This window comes from Pieris brassicae, chromosome 6 (assembly GCF_905147105.1).
Source record: "Pieris brassicae chromosome 6, ilPieBrab1.1, whole genome shotgun sequence".
Classification (NCBI taxonomy): Eukaryota; Metazoa; Arthropoda; class Insecta; order Lepidoptera; family Pieridae; genus Pieris; species Pieris brassicae.
The window spans coordinates 2335732-2353701 of record NC_059670.1 but is presented as its reverse complement, the minus strand read 5'-3'; the positions used below and the strand labels follow the sequence as shown (position 1 = coordinate 2353701).

Genomic DNA, 17970 nt, shown 5'->3' with positions numbered 1-17970 from the left:
AATGTGTTTTTGTTTTGTTGAAAACAGATATTGTTGTCAACATTATTTTTTAATTAATTATTATCATTATTAAAACATTAATTACAGTTAGTTTATTGAAATTATAAGAATAAGCAATATGCAAATGCAAGTCTATCATTTTCTTACTGTCGTTACTAAGAAATTGTTTGAAAAGCAATATTCAATTGATGAAACTATCATTTATCACGTATATATAATACAAAAGTGTTAGTTAATCAATGTTTTGTTTTAATTGATCTCAAGGTTAAATCGTAGAAATTCCTATCATAGCAGACTTTTAATTTCAATTAAGAATAAAATAAAAATTATCTATTGCATGATAGTTTAATGATAATTTTTTTGTTTTATTAAGAATGCTCAAGAACTGTACATCATTTTAATATTAGGTGCTTACGTATGAAATTGGAGTTTTGTCGCACTGGCCACTTCGACCTCAAATATCTATTTTTTTTTAGAAATTTGGATAAATTCTTGCGTCGTATTAAATTTCAACCCTGTTAGGGCAGTTGAAACCGCATTCAAAGATTTTATTGATTCCCGTACGAATGTTGTTTTAGTAAAGGGATCAATGAACTACTAACTATAAGATGGAAAAAGTGTATAGATAGCAGATAGAATGGTTATGTACCATGTATGTACGTTTATTAATTAAATAGTATTAAAAGAAATACTTTTTGTTGCTCCCATACAAATGCCAATTTCATAAGTCTAACATTAAGGATTAATTTAATGAAATTCTATAAATTTCTTGGCACACCATTTTAATTACATTTCAAAGTGTCAAGTAATTTAATTATAAAAATATTAGAGATTCAAAATTAAATGTTACGAGTAGTACAATTTAAAAACGTCTAACATAATTGAAACAATTATACTCATTTCGTTCGGTTTATATATAAAAATAAATTAATTTCTCGCTTGTTTGTTATCAGTTGGTATATAAATGAGTGAGCGAGAATTGGCTTGAACAGTCTTATGTTAGTGGAGTTCGGTGATTAAATTACAAAATGTATCAGAAAGTGCCCGCGTTTACAGAATTAAACGAACTTGCCAGCAGCAGCGTAAGTTGTATTTGTTTTACGCGACTACTACGCATTTATTTATAACTACTGTTGCATTTGTAGTTCATACGAAGTTAGGGATTATAAATGACTAGGGAGGCAACGGGCCTACTAAAACAAGTGTTCCATGCCATTGTAAGGTGAAATAAAAAAAGAAATAGGGGAGAGTGCAGTGCCTAAATGAACAATCATAAAGTTTCAAGAATCAATTTTTACACTTCTTGCCTACCTTATGTAATTTAATACATTTTTTTGTTAACTCACATTGGTTTCCTGGAAGAAATCGCTCGAAAGCGATAACGCCGCCATTTGCCTTCCCTTTCATTTAATTATGTTCAATTTTTATATTGTAATGTAACGATGTGTTAATGAATAAATTAAATTAATACGAAATTAAAAACTATTTTAAGGTTCAAAAATCATAATGTATAGGTTTAAAAATACAATAAAATACGAAAATGCATTTCAAAGTCGAAAAGTTGACTTATGTTATTTTAATTCGGTATTATAACCGTCGTGCTTTTAATAATATGAGTATCATTTTACTTTCAATCGATTGGGTTTAGCCTCAGATCAGGGTATATATCAGAGGATACCACTTATGAAAATAGAATTTATTTTCCCTATTAGTTTATGTGAATAATTTCAAAAATATTGTAATTTGAGCTTAAATTAGTGTAATAGGTTTTTGTTTTTGTGTCGGCTTATACGAAAACCTAACGATTTTATTTTTATTGATTTTATTGTTTAGCTATAAAATGATCTAGGACATTGTAGTTGTGAACACACCTGTTAGTTATGGAAGCGGTACAAGAATATCATGAGAAACTATTCTACTGATATATTTTATTAATGTTCGCTTACTCTTAACTATAAGTTAATAAATATGCCAGTTTGATAAACGTAACGCAATGGAATGCTAATTATACAAAATTTAATATACAGTAGGTTTTTATCACACAATTAACAGAAATTGCGCATTTTTGAAAATAAAAAAAAACCCAAAAAAAATTAAAATATCTTATTTTCATACTGGCATGGCTGGACGACGTGTTCACTTATAGGCCACATCTTAATTCAAATAGACTGCGGTCAAACACTGTCTAGCTCTGTATAAAAATGTATGTCAGATTATAAACCCTTTCTAAGCTATAGTAAATATAATATGAATCATTTTTAAAGACTATGCATATACAGGAAGTAAAACTATCAACTATTGCACAATATTATATTAATTTAATATTATCGTTTCGTTTTTGACGTAAATTGCCATAAGCTAATATTAAAATCCGTTACATTTCCCTTAAAATATTTTTGAAAATTCACTTCTACCAAATGAATATTTAAAAGTGGACGACGAGACAATAAAGAAAATAATGCCTATCTTACGAATAAAAGCCGGTCTAATATAATTATCGTTTGATAGATTGTATGGAAATATACGCGCATTTCATAACCCGATTTTAGCACATATTTGGTGGAATTTGAAAATTAAGCGGGAGAGGGTTATCACAGATTAGATAGTAGCAACATGCGTGACAATTGACATTCAACAAGTTACGAACATGTCAAAGTATCTACATAAAAGAACATTAATAAACATTCAAACCCACTTACATTAGGTAGTAATTAATAATCAGAACACGTATTAAAATTTAATTTTTTTTTCAGACTGGTGGTAAAATTCTCTTTGCCACAGATGATTTTTTTGCAACATGCGAAAACATAATATCTGATAAAAACCCAGTCAACTTAACTGAAGAATTTACAGAGTTTGGGAAGTGGATGGATGGATGGGAGACGAGACGGAAGAGGTCACCAGGTCATGACTGGTGTATATTGAAGCTCGCATCCAAATGCACTATTGCAGGTACAAAATACTTTCTATATCGTTCACGCGAATTTTTCTTTTATATTAAAATAAACGTTCTTTAACTACATAGCAATACAGTACAAATCAGAATATTTATATTCTGTAGGTAACTTGTGATCGTCAAATATACAAAATAAACCAAATTCTCAAATGGGTGTGCGAGAAAAACTAGCATACCTGGTTCCAAATAAATTATGACGTATATTGATTGTTTAATATTATAATATACTTTCATAAGAATATTTCGATTTACAAAATTAAATTTCAATTATTGTTTAGCGATTTTTCATTTCAATATATAACAACGTAACATACAAAAATCATCGAAGAATTTGCAACCCATTGTTGTATTGATCGGCTTTTGAAAACATCAAGTCAAATTAAAACCGACTATAAAAAAGATTTGTCTATGATACTTGTAACAAGAGTTCACCCGTTCTCTAAAACAAAAGTTTCCACAACTACTTTCCGAACCGGCAAACATTTTGCCATAAAAATATCATTACAGTACTAATTGCTATTAAAAATGGGGGTTGCTGGTAGAAGGGTGATACTAAGGTTTATATTTTATTTATTTATTTACATTAGGTTAACATAATATACAAATCATACATATAATAAATAAATAAAGCAGGTTACATAAGTTATTAGGCAACGGGCCGCCTTATCGCTAACGAGCGATTTCTTCTATTCAACCCTTATTAATTACGCCATCAAACTCTTATTTAAGTATAATTTAATTAGTTGAATAACTTCCAAGCACTGTTAATAATATCATTTTTCATTTCTCCCAGGATTCTTGGTAGATACGGCATTCTTCACTGGCAACTTCGCTCCCAAATATTCAATTCAAGCAGCCCGCCTGACGCCTGATGGTAAGAAATTCAATTTATTTTCTCAATAATATTTCAATACCAAATGAGCTTTTATTCGATAGCTCTCATACTTCATTGGGATGTCTGAAAAAAAAACAATTTTATATTTTTAAGATAAGAGCAATCAAAAGATTATCCTAGAACATGACAAATTTATTATTAATTAAAAATTATTGGTTTGAGTAACAAACGTATTAATGTAAGAAGTGTATATCAGTCTTAATACATTAAAATTAATTTATCGTATTGATACAGAATTGATTGTTATTGACACATGATGTTCGAAATCAATTATTAAATATATATAACAATGTAGTTTTCATTAATTTTAAGTATTAAAGTATTTACAATGTTGTTAACCTTATGTAGGTAATAATAATAATTAAAAATGGATAAATACGATACTCAAATAAATTTAAAAAGCTATGGCAGTGTACCTGTATGTTATTAAACTTCAAATTTGCATTTACTGCCAGTCCACAAATCATTTAAAATCGCTTTCATACCGTAGTAATTTATAATACTTTGTAATTACAGAAGAAGCATTAATACCGAAGAGAATTTCACGGATGGGTACTGCGGCGAGCGAGTCCGACTTAGAACTAATGAGTCTGCTTAGTACAGACAAATGGGAGGAAATCGTCCCAATAACTGTGCTGCAGCCGGGCTATGAGGATACTAGGATGAACTTTCAAAAGGTTAGCTTATTCAAATTGCTAAGTTAAGGTCATATAATATAAGACATACTTGGTGTTAAATAGCTTATGATAAGAAATATTTTCCCACATTCTGAGGAAAGATTTGTTTGTTTGTTTCTATTGCATAATACCGATTTGTAAAAAACCACCGTATTTTTGTATACAAGTGTAAATATTGCGCTGGCATTAAAAATATCACTAACACTAACTCTACAACCCAAAAAGTGTATTGGCCTTCAAAATGAGAAACTTCCTGCGTTTTCTGTCCCGCCAATTGGTGGCTTTTCGCTGCAGTAGGTCTACCCTCTCGATCCTATAATAATAATGTAGGTACTGTTTAAATTGAAATATCCGTATCGAGTAATTTAATCGGGGGAAAATTGCTTCCATAAAACGTGAACCGCAGATGTTATTGTAATTAACGTGATATACGAAGATTCTATTATAATTTAAAAATAGTATCGTTGACACAATATATTAAACATTGTCTTTTACACATTAACAGGTGGTCAGCGATGAGCCCTGGACACATTTAAGACTTAATATATATCCCGATGGAGGCATCGCCAGGCTCCGTGTATTTGGTGAAGTAAAGCCGGACATACCACAAAGAGACCAACTTGTTGACTTAGCATCTATGCTGAACGGTGCTTTGTCTGTTGGTATGTATATCTTATAAATATGATTGAGTATAAAACAAATAACTTATTAGTTTAAAGTAAAACAGAGACATAGTGTTTCATAATTTATATAGTACTATTATCTACATAGTAACTTTTCATGATATATAATATAAAACAAAATATGTTAAAAATCATGTCAGGTACTAAATGGTTTGAGTCATATAAAGCTAATGAATGGATAATCTATTTCATTACTTTAAATATTCATATATCTTAAATGTATTAAATATTACAGACTTTTCAAATGCTCACTTTGGACATCCGAAAAATACATTGAAATTTGGAAAAAGTGCAATAATGGCGGATGGTTGGGAGACAGCAAGGCGGCTTGATAGACCTTGCATTATTAAAAGAAATAAAGATGGAACACTTCAAATACCAGGTACACAACTTGGATATCAAATAAAAATAGGATCTCAATTAAGATTTATGTTTAGCTTATGTGTTTGAGAAACGCTTACAGATATGTTTTCTTTAGTCGCTTTAAACTAATTTCATTATTAGTAATCATAACAATCAAATCAAATATTTGCAATTTTCTTAACCTAGTTATAATAATAATAATTGAAAATGAAAAAAAAAATTAAAAGTTTATTATCTAGATAGGACGTCAAATATCAATGGCCATATTAGATAAATATTTTGTATAGTCCTGTAAATCAAGTCCACGATATTTACTTGTGTTTAAAAGGAAAAGTTAAAAGAAACAGTTATAAACCCATATAGTGTTGTAGCGCCATGGAGTTGGTTGATAAACCGCTTTAATAAATAATCAAGCTACACAGACGCAGTTGTCCATTTCATTCATATTATTGGAATCAACACATATTTTTTTATCTGAATAATTTTCGAGATTATCTTTTTGCTAATTTTACAATTAATGTAATAGTATTGTAATAACTTTATTTCACTTAAATTAATGTTAATAGGGGAAGAATGGGCAATCTTCAAGCTAGGATTTCCCGGTAGAGCCAAAGAGATTTGTATAGACACGACCCAGTTCAAAGGAAATTTTCCAGACACAGTGAAAATTGAGGGCACTTTTCTGAAAAATGAGTACACAAGTGCAGCGGACATTGATTGGGAAATTATTATTGAACCATATAAGGTATGATTTTCAGAATACAAAAAAAAATATGTTATTTTCTGACTTTTTTGGACTGTTTCAAACTTCGGGATGAAAATTCAAGAATTGCTGTACCGATTTGGCTAATTATAATCTTGATATATTTGTAAAAGTTCAGAAAAGGTTTTATTGGTGGTAAACATAAATAATAAATCAAGAAAAATAATAAAAACTAGTAATTAATTTTCCAATAAAAACTGGGAAATAATTGATGTATTTTGTCCATTCAAAAAGAAAAAAATAGTCATTTGGTTTTCATATATTTATAGATACCTTTAGAAACATGTATAACGTAGATGTAGTTTGATATCCAAACTTCGGAGACTATATAAAAAAAAAGTTTTGATCTAAATGTATGAGATACAAAGTTCAACGGGTCACATAGCCAGAAATAATTATCGTATTGGTTGCCTAGGTTACGATATTAATTGATATATGAACAGAATGCTAAACAGCAAAAAACCCGTGTTTCATTAGGCGGTCTATGTATATATCGGCTATTGATTATAAGAGTCAAAACAGCATCTTAGTGCTGGACTAACGTCATAAGGGATTGTAATATTTGCAAGTGATGAAAGTAGTGTTAAACAATATAATTCTTGAAACTATACATAATTTACATTAACTGTATTATTAGGGTATACCATAACCTTACATGCTTCGAACTAGTTACCAATCAATAACATAAATAATTGAAATCATGTATCCTTGCAGCTCTCAGCGAATAAAGAACATTGGATTAGCTGCCATTCCGAAGTCATCAATCACATTCGCGTCACTATGGCACCCGATGGTGGGTTCAGTCGTCTCCGTCTTTACGGTTATGTTGAAACTGACTTTATTGAAAAGATGTGTTAAAGAGGAACTAAATTTGAAATGATAATTTACTGACATTTCAAATGTCATACTAATATTGACTTTTTTAAGTTTCACCATTAATATTTTGAAAATCTATTTATTTTTGTAGTTTTCGTACACTTATTAATTAATAATTTGTTATTTTAAAATGAGTATTAATTATCCTTCTATGGAGGAGGCCTATGTCCAACGGACAAACCGAAACTTGACAAGCAATTGATTATTCCTAAATCTTAAAGTGTATTTTTCAATTCAAAATCAATGAAACTTCTAATCAATTATAATTAAGTTTTGGAAGACTATATTATTATTAGTTGTCCTCCTGGTGAGGCATCGAAAATTGTTACAATGTTTTAATATGTGTTTAGTTTTTATATATTTATAAGGTATCAAAGTATTATTAATAATAAAGTTTAATTGATGTATATGTTGTTTTAATTAATTCACGTAATATATGTAGGTTATGAATGAAAAATAAACTAACTTATTTTCATTTATAAACTTTGCCTATCTTTTTAATCGACTCATGCAACTCAACCACGAGGTCGTAAGATCTAAGATTTTTTTTGAAGTTATACTTCTGTTGGCGCTGTTGTTAGGGAAAAATTATGAGAATAAACTTTTAAGATGCACGCGAAAACCGTCACACAAACCCGACATCCTGAAGTTATAGTCAATATTTTAAAATAAAAAAAAATCCATTTATAAATTCTAACGCGTGTCCTTATATAAAAATACACACATTTTTTTTATTTTATTTATATATCTCTTTACTAAGACCATTACCAACATTACCGGAACATTACCATCTAGCCTAACTTAAGACTTATAAGTAATTTAAGCCTAACCTAATGTACTAAAAAGGATTAAATTAAGTTCTTAATAATATTTTAATAGTTATGACGCAGTAAAGTAGTTAAATCAGAGAGTTAATTGAATCTCTAGACAGTTAATTAAATGTCGATATTCAATCAAGTCATTTTGATTTAAATAAAGCAGCGTCGAAAACGTTTAACTATCTGTCTGACTTTCGCCAGCGTGTTCATTAACAATGTAAAACAAGACTCCGCCATGATTATTTCATTTGTTATTGTTATTTCGGTGTGATCGTCAAGAACTGAGAGCTTGGAAATTCCGTGTTTTGCTTTATTGTAAATGGTTAGTTTAGATTAGTCTCGTTGCCTAGGAATGTTTAGGAAAGTCTTTAAACGTTTCGTTCACTCACTTGTCTGACGAAACTTTAGCGACTTGATTGAATATCGATTTTTAATTAACTGTCTAGAGATTCAATTAACTCTCTGATTTCACTACTTAACTGCGAAAGTTACATTAAATGGAGTCGTTCAATTAATTGAATTTAAATTAATATATATATTATGTTATTATCATTGTGCGGTGAAACGTAATGACAAACGATTTAAACACAATGAAATATTAGAAACTATTATAAACGACACAATAAATGCATATAATGTTCTATAGTTCTAAAGATTGTTTTTATGTGTAAATAATAATAATAAGATAATTAAAAGATTTAGGGTATACACATATAATAATAATCAATAGTAGGAATAAGGAAAATTCCAATTTTGGAATATACGGCACGCCGGTTTTACGATGTTTACCTTCACTGAATGTAATTGGAAAGTCTATCGTTAGAGGATGAACGTAATCTTAGGAGACACAGGACAACACCGATGTCTATTTTTTGCACTGTAAACCCCCACAAAGTGCACTTTTTCTTAATTTTTATAAAACTTAAATCACGATCAGCCCTGTCTAATAATCAAAACTAGTGTTTTTCCTTCATTAGGTGATAGTCTAGCAAGATTTCCAACAGATACCATCATAATTAAAACTCAACTAATCACGATTTATAAGATTTATAAGTTGATATGTTTAAAGGAGTAAATATTATGTATACTGTGTACAATTAGTACTATACTCTACTATGTCAAATTGGAATATAATTTTGTTAATATTTAAGGACCTTGCATATGAAATTGGCGTTTTATCGTTCTGACTCGTACATTGCCCTCAAATATCTACTCTTTGGTTAAGTATCCTACATTCTATATTCCAAAGTTATTGCGTCACTGTATATATAACATGGAAAACATTAAAGACTGAATTATACACTTACGAGGACCAGTTCCACCGAGGCACCAGTGTCACCAGTTCCAGTGGTGCAGAAATGAAGAAATAATGATGGCGGCGGTATCGCAAAAAAAACCTCAGTGCGATTTTGGTTACAAGGTTTTCGTTCTTGACATGTCCAGAACAAGCCCCGTGGACGGGTGACCGGAAAGTTGATAACGAGGAATTTAAGGCTATTGTGGAAGTGGATCTATCGCCAACTACGTCTGAATTTGCTGTAGTCTGCGGTGTAATACATACATGTACATGATAAAACTGTATCAATCCACGTGCAGCAAATTGGGAAGGTGAAAAGGCTAGAAAGTACTGTTATTAAGTTCATAGATAGCAATGGTACATACTTTTATTAATTAATATATTCTATTAAAAAAAAACGTCTTTTTGTTCCGTTGTACAAAACTCAAATTTCTCATGTATTATGTTTTGTTGTGTTATTCTCTGTTGCTTGTTAACGTGTAATCAATTGTAATTAAATGTTATAAATACATCTCAATCACCAGAGCCAAAGTCTATTTTATAATACATCGGAAAAACTATATTTTATAATTTTGTTTATCTACTAAAATCGAATGAAATGACTGTATTGCTCTCACATTGCGAGATATTATCATTTTTAGATGCATAGACAAAAAATTAAGGTCCATATTCATTGGAATATCGTAACTATTTATTACAGAAATTTCCGTCCATCCAATCATCCATTATGACCTCTGGCACGCATCTCCTTGCCACACATCTGAGTAATCAAAGCGTGCTGCTTTTTCTGGTTTAAACTAGTTCTTGTGTCGATAAGAACCACGAGCCCGTGGTGCGCCACTATCAAACTAAAGGGTCTAGCTACATTACTGTGTTGATGGTTTTATTGAGATATACATAATTATCATATAGAAGTTCTTTTAGTATCTTCTGAAACGGTGCAATGTTTAAGGACTAATCACCAATTCTCAAACAGTAACAGTTCACAGTGACCATGGGTAGACCATGGGTCCAGATAAAAATCTCATGATAGTGGGGTCTTCGTCCATGACCTTCATAATTTTTTTTAATTATAATTATTTGATAAACATTGACCTAATTTCATCAGAAAATCACGCCAGTTTGTCTACCTAAGCAATGAAGAATATTTTTTATGTAACGTGAGGCAGGGGGCTCACTTAACATCAGATGTTAAGTTATACCACCATCAATATACACTCACATGGGCAGCGGGCTCGCAAGTGCGTTGCCGGCCTTTTAAGAATTGGTTTTAAAAACCAGAATTGGTTCGAATTGGTTCATAACTACATCGGTGGGTAGTTTTTCCAGCTTCCACTGGCTGCCTTAAGAACGCTCATTTGAAATGACGGACGTCGAGGTTACTTAATTATATTTGACGGTTATCTGACAATACTAATAATAATAACTAATAATTAAATTAGTGTGTCATGTGTAACAATGATTGTGTAAGTAGACTGCTCAATATTTTTGTTTCGATTTCGTTTAGGTTATCATAAGTCATGTTTAATGTATGTTATGTAACCTACCGTATACTAAGACAAAACAAACGTTTATTATGGTAAATCATATAAAAGACAACTGCGAATCTTGATTTTAACCTTTGCAATTCACTATTATTATGTTAAGCTGCCTATTTCAAATATATTCGAAACAGGACGCTTTAGGACAAAAAGCCGGAAACGCACTCGCGTTCGTTATTAACATCAGATCAGGCTAAGCTTAGCCTCTTGATCTATAAAACAGTACATAGGTTGAGGAACCATGTCTTATTTTTACTTACTTATTTTGTAGATTGTGTCAATGATATAGGCAAATTCAAAAAATCTTAAACCATAATATTATATTATAACTTCTACATAATCATACATATTATATTAAAAAAAATATGGAAATAAAGTAAAATTTTACTAAAAATATGCTTTAATCAATGTAAGACACGAAGCCAAAACTCTCCATAAACCGACATAATATCAGGTTTATGCCCTCGTGAAATACAGTTATCATTTCACACAATTCGAAATTGTAAGAAGTGTATAATTTTCTTTACGACAAAATAAAAACCATTGTAATAAAAGGGAACGTTCTTAATTTCGGAAGAAATTGTAATTCGACACCGGTCCAATTCGTTTGAAACGTTCAGTTGGTATACTTTTGATGTCTTTATTAATTTTATATTGATTTAGTTTTTGGATTGGTATTATGCAAAGAAGGCAGGAATTGATAATAAAAATATTGATAAACTAAATAAGTATTGGTCGTATTGTACATCGTTTTCATAGGCTTTTATTGATAGGCTAGGAAAAAGGAAGGTGGCTGGCTGTATTTGAATTTATAACTTATATAATTATTGATATTACGTGTTTGCGTTTCCACAGTAATGTAAATGCATAGACCAATTTCACCAAGCCTATTGTGGATAAGGGCAAAAAGTTTATTTTTCTTATTTATGTTGTGTTATTATGATTAAATGGTTTAAGATGTGATGTAATTATTACGGCTCCTTACAAAAAATATGAAAAAAGAAATCTTAATAAAATGAGTGACTAGAGGTTTTTGCCAGTCGTCTGTTCTACGCCCTTGCTGCAAGAATTGGATGTAAATATAAATTCGCGCAAATAAGTCAATCTCTTACTGTACTGATTTATAAGTCAGCCGGAATTCTTACTCTGGATTGGACTACCTTAGATATTGCCACTATGTATATAGAATCAATTTTTCAGGTATATCTTAGAATGTACGGTGTAACCTTTATATCCGCTCATGTATCCAACCTTATTTCTTCTTAGTTCTGTAGGCTACAATGAGAATACTATACTTGCGAGTTCTTGCGATGGGCTTAGTAAAATTGTTACATGGCAAGGACGTACATCAGCTTCTAAAAAAATAAACCTATTATGCTAAATAACTTACAAATTGAATAATAAGTTCTTAAGGAAAGATAAGATGAAAATATTTTAAGTACAAGGTGCCTTTCTGCATCGACGAGTATTTAGGCCAAAAGTTTGGCAACAATTATAAATAACTTAACTTATAATTATGACATGTTAATGTTCACATGACAATTATAACAATTAAATTCACATTTAAAATTAATTGATATAAATCTACCACTTTTTTTTACTAAATTGTTCGTTTCTTTACTATATTCAAAGGTAATTATTTTTTAAATCATTCCCTTTCTCCCTTCGTTCCAAAAAACGCACTTTAGTCAAAGCTGATGTCCAGATTTTGATAAAGCTAAATCTTGATATCCATAGTTGCTTCCCTCACACTTTAAAACCGATTTTCGTTTAGTTTTTGTTTAAGAATTTTTGATGAGGGTAACCGCAAATATTTTTTCTCGGCCGATCGTCACTTTTATTAGTTAAGTCCTTGTTGAGATTTACTCGGGTTATGTTAGACGCATTTTTATTTTAATAAATACTTTGTAAATTATAATTGATAATAGTTACGTCCACTATTTAGAATTTTATAGTGAGTGTTTAGTTTGAGAACTATCGTGAGGCAAGGTATTTGCATCAGTCTAACCTCTCTTTGTTCCCAAACTAATAGAATTTCTCCAAATCCTTACGGCTGGTAAGAAGATATAGTAACGAGGTATGTACTCAGGACTTATTATCATAGTATAAGATTGTGTATCGACGGCCACCGAACCCTTCTTTGTGGTACATTTTGCGATTTTAATTATATTGTTCAGTAATTGCTTTGATTAACATTTGTATTTTATCTTTGTGTATGTCATGTTTTAATATAATACAAACACTTATACATTCACATTAAAATTTGTATATTGTGGTTATTTTAACAATAACTATAGCTTACGCTCTTCCGAAAATTATACCCTTGAAATCCCATCTCATAACTCCTCCTTTCTTGGCGATTCCTTTAAGGTCTCCGCAGTTAGGCTATGGAATTCACTTCCCGTCCCTATTCGCTTAGCTCCTTCTTTATCTTCCTTTAAATTTCTTCTGTACAAACATTACCTGTCCACATCGTATCCCGAACTTTCTTACTAACTACTAACTGACGTGAGACTTATCTTAAATTATCGTGATTTATGTGTCTTTTTACTCTTTAATGTATCTTTAATATTTTATTCCTGTTTAGTTTTGTTTAATAACTGTGTTTTACATGTATTTTGCACTACTTGCCTATCTTATTTAATACATTTATTTTTTTCTTTACTCACAGTGGTTGCCTGGAAGAGATCGCTCGTAAGCGATAAGGCCGCCAGTTGCCCTCCTTTTGATTTAATTATGTTAATTTTTATTTTTATTTTGTAGTGTAACGAAGTGTAAATAAATAAATAAAATAAATAAATAAAATAATAATACATAAGGCCGGCAACGCACTCGCGAGCCCTCTGGCATTGAGAGTGTCCATGGGCGGCGGTATCACTTAACATCAGGTGAGCCTCCTGCCCGTTTGCCCCCTATTTTATAAAAAAAAAAAAAAACATTCGGATATCGTATAACACTTCAGAAAGAAATTTTGTTTTGCATAGTCCTCTAGCACAACATAACGCTACGATAGTATTATTAAAACGCGGGGCCCAACTTGTGAAAAATGATTATCTTAGTACTACTTTTTCAATTTTTTATTTATAACAAATTATTATGTACATTTGTTTTGTTATATATAGTCCAATAAAGCTGGAATACTTAAGATACGTATAAAAAAACATAAATTTAAGATAGGTTAATTCGTTAATTGAGAGATGTATCGTTTTGTGTATCACCACAATTTAGGGACGAGATAATAAATATTTTTAGTGATATTTAGTCTATGCAAAATCTTTGTTGTGTATCATAATGTTCTTTTTAAGCGCCGATATATTACAAAACCCTTGAATTTCCATCTAAGGGACATATTTCTGCGTATGTTCTGCAACTGTACCTATACTATAGATTCTAAATATGCCACCATCGCTGTATTTTTTACTAAAGTCTTAATTAATCTTTGAGTATTCGGGAAAATAATTGATTATAAACAGAAGTAGAATTAGCTCGGTCAGATATAATCACTCTTCGATATGATGCCAAAACAATTAAATATCTATTAAGTGGTTCATACTTCATATATAACTATGTAAATAAACACTACTTTATAAATATTTAGAGTAGTTTTTTTTCTTCAAAAACGAATAATTTGATAAAATCAGACAATAATATGTCAATAAGATTTTTTAAATCTTCCTTTCAAAGGTTTATTTTAGGTTTTACTTTTAATTTGGCTTTGGAATTTAGAGTTGTATTCACCAATTTAAATCAACGCAGGCGCTTCCTGTATCGACCACTCAGTCCGAAGGTCTCCGGCGCTATTAAATCTTTTATCTGTAAACTATATTCCATATATATATATATATATATATATATAAATATATATATATATATATATATATATTTTTTTTTAGTTGAGTTTATGATTACTATGTTGACTTCTACAGATTTTTTACTAAAATATATGAAAAATGTACTAATTATTTTCAACATAATCCTATGGCTAAACGGTATTTGGAAATCCGTCCAAACATTTCACGCAACGAATTTGAAATTTCACTGTTAATAGTACTGTTAAATAGATAATAATCTGTCTATACACTAGCAATTTGGTAAACGAAATGGCCCACTATTTGCGAATGAACTCATTATGTTTGTCAATATTAGTTAATTCGTGTTTGTTGTCAAAACCAATATGTTTTTGTATTGTGATTAAACATTATCACAGTTTTCCAATTGTTTTTAATTTTAAATTTGCATCCATTTGTTGCTATCGAAGAGAATGCAAAATTACTTAGAAATCATTTCATTTAATTCCTTAATATGATTATATTAATAAAATCGATGAATTGAAGTAATTAATGGTATTTTATATACACAATGAGGATGGTAATAAACCAACTAATAATAAATAATACGGGAAAAATATTCGATCTGGGTGGCCGAAAAGAAAATGTTTTTTAATTGAATAATAATGTTTTGATACCTTTTTATACACGAACAGTGTCCTCAGCACTTAAAGTGATAATCTCAATCGCAAATTATGAGGGAGTTTGTGCGTACGTACCCTTGTCGCACAAGAGACAACGGAAGTTGTGTTTATTGATTTATGTTTTTCAATATTTGTTGTCAAAGGTGGTAAAATAAAGTGTACAATTAGATATAAGAACTAAATATATATTTGTTATATAATGTGAATAAAATGAAATTTATTCATTTGCACTGTTCCGTTTGACATTTCAAGGCTCGCACGCACGCTCGACCTGTCTCTAGTTAAGGAATGTAATTCCCGTTTACTAAAAATAGAATATAGGCTTTAAGTAGAGAAAATCGACTAGTGACTACCTCCTTTTATGAGTGGTTCGCGTTTATAACAATCTAGTACGAGTAGTAGTGCCCTATGTATTTTAAAAAGCTAAAAAATCTACGGAAATTTGAATATTTCAAAGACTAGTTTCATCTATGTTGACCTACGATACGATACATTTATATGTAAACGCGTTTGTGCGTTCTAAATTAAAAAAAAAACGGTGTACGTTTTGTTAATTGTGAATCTGATTATTTAATTTTGAAGTCTATTATTAAATTACTTTATTGATATTACGGTTAAATAAGATTCTCGAAATATAGGGGCATCATTTTGACGAGGGTGCGACGTGGGATCGCCAAATCACAATTATGTTGCGAACTATATCGTTACACCTGCCTGTTCGTGGTAATATATTATAGGAACTAATATCGTAAATTGTAGGTTAACTTGGCTTTGCGGCCGTAATAACGGTGATGTGAAGATACTATGCTTTATGAGTATGCTAATTTGTATGTTGGTTGTACAATGGGAATATAATTGCCTCCAAGATTAATTATGAAAAAGTTCTGAAATCCGTCTACTGTAAAAGTTCCATGTGATAACGAACGATAAAGATATAAATGGAATATTATATTCAAAAGGCAGTAATCGAATAAAGCTACCCATTTCACTTCCCTGATATCTCCAACACCCTGGAGACAGTACCGTTTTCCTTGAAAGAAAATAACATTTCAGTGACCTCGTAACAATAATACGATATTTTGAAATATTGCCTTTGAATTGAAATTTTCCGGGTTATAATGTCGTTCATTCTCACCTTTAAACAAATATAAAATAGTTTGTTCCTACACCAATGCTCAACGTAGTTGTTAGCAAAAATACTTTACTTTACTGTACACAAAAAATATAAGCGGTAAGCCACTTGCGCTAAGTTATGCAAATTAATATATTAACGTTTATATCGTTTAAAGGAAAAATTATTATTATTAATTTAAGAGTTCATTTAAATAATCTTATATTAAAATTTAAAGCTAATTAGAGGTCATATTACAGCTATATGTTTGAGTTTTTCATGAATCTCACTTTAAATCTTCATAAATGTAATTTGTAAAATTCTAGTGCAAAATTTAACGTATATCTTTATTAAATTGACGTTAAGGCATTCAGATGTCCCTCATTTCGCTGAGTTTTTCATTCAGCAAAAAGAGAATTATCAATAATACGTTAAGCCCAGAACAATGTGTCTAATGAATGAACAAAAAAAATCGGCCACACAATGACGCCATTCAAGCAAAATTAATACAGATGGGGCTAGAAAATTATGGAATATATAAAAGGAGAATTTTTAAATTTGTTAAGTGTTGTTTGTTTTTATTAATTCCCTATATCACATTATAATGGTGGATGGAAACTGTTAATACACAGACAGGCCCTCAGCGTGCAAAGTTAAAATATATAAATTGAATAAAGGTGTTTGTTTCAAAGTTTACTTATGTCATTTTATTTCAGTTAACTTAAAACATAAAATAATGTTATGTAGCCTATGGTAAGCTCTTATTTATTTTTATTATGCTTTGACTTAACTACACGTCGTATGAGGCAACAACTACATATTTCTGGAAAAGACATAATAAAATTGAAGGAAGATGGACGTATTGAATAGCCTCTAATAATAAAGAAAATGTATTATTCTAACATTTTTAAGCTTCTTCAGATATAAATATATCAAGACAGTTTTTTCCGCGTATCACCGTTATGTGGAACCAATTTCCCACTGAAGTAATTCAAGAAAAGAGCATACCAACTCTTGAAAGGTCAGCAACGCTCTTACGAGGTATCACTTAACATCAGGTGAGCCGAAGCAGGCAGAGCCGAGCAGCGGTTAGGAATTAATGACTTTTGCATTAAGTTAGAATCCGACAGTGCATCCGTGTTGATGGCGCTCGGGAACAAAAAGACAAACAGCAAACTAATACTGGAGTGTCACAAAGCACTGGAGGCCATAACTCTGACAAACAGGGTTACCTTGCAGTGGATAAAGGGACCCAGTGGTACTTTCGGCAATGATGCTGCCGATGAGCTTACGAGAAGAGAGAAGAGGCTCCGGAATGATGCCTGCTGGCACGTATCCGCTCCTCCTCTTGCCCTTCTCGCTAGTGCAAACCTGGATGCGCCAAAAAACCGCTGAACTCCAACATTAGCGATGGTCGCAACGTGTGGACTGCCAACAGTCCAAAATGACTCTGCCAGCAGCAACTTACAAAGCGACTTCTAACCTTAAAGATAACCAATCTCAAAACAATGATAGGAAC

At 30.8% G+C, this 17970-nt stretch overlaps 1 protein-coding gene across 1 annotated transcript; it reads left to right on the top strand.

Moving 5' to 3' along the window:
- The first annotated feature begins 971 nt into the window (after positions 1-971).
- LOC123711326 (allantoicase-like) lies at positions 972-7620 on the top strand. Its single transcript, XM_045663847.1, has 8 exons — positions 972-1082; positions 2754-2952; positions 3750-3830; positions 4368-4528; positions 5034-5190; positions 5447-5593; positions 6141-6319; positions 7052-7620. The coding sequence occupies exons 1-8, from the start codon at positions 1029-1031 to the stop codon at positions 7193-7195; spliced, it is 1122 nt and encodes a 373-aa protein (XP_045519803.1). The 5' UTR covers positions 972-1028; the 3' UTR covers positions 7196-7620.
- The last annotated feature ends 10350 nt before the right edge of the window (positions 7621-17970 follow it).

Excerpts from the sequence above, each read along its gene's own strand:
- LOC123711326 (XM_045663847.1), top strand. The coding sequence starts at position 1,029 with ATGTATCAGAAAGTGCCCGCGTTTACAGAATTAAACGAACTTGCCAGC. Across the intron at positions 3,831-4,367 it reads AGCCCGCCTGACGCCTGATG|AAGAAGCATTAATACCGAAG; the intron begins GTAAGAAATTCA and ends TTGTAATTACAG. Across the intron at positions 5,594-6,140 it reads TGGAACACTTCAAATACCAG|GGGAAGAATGGGCAATCTTC; the intron begins GTACACAACTTG and ends TAATGTTAATAG.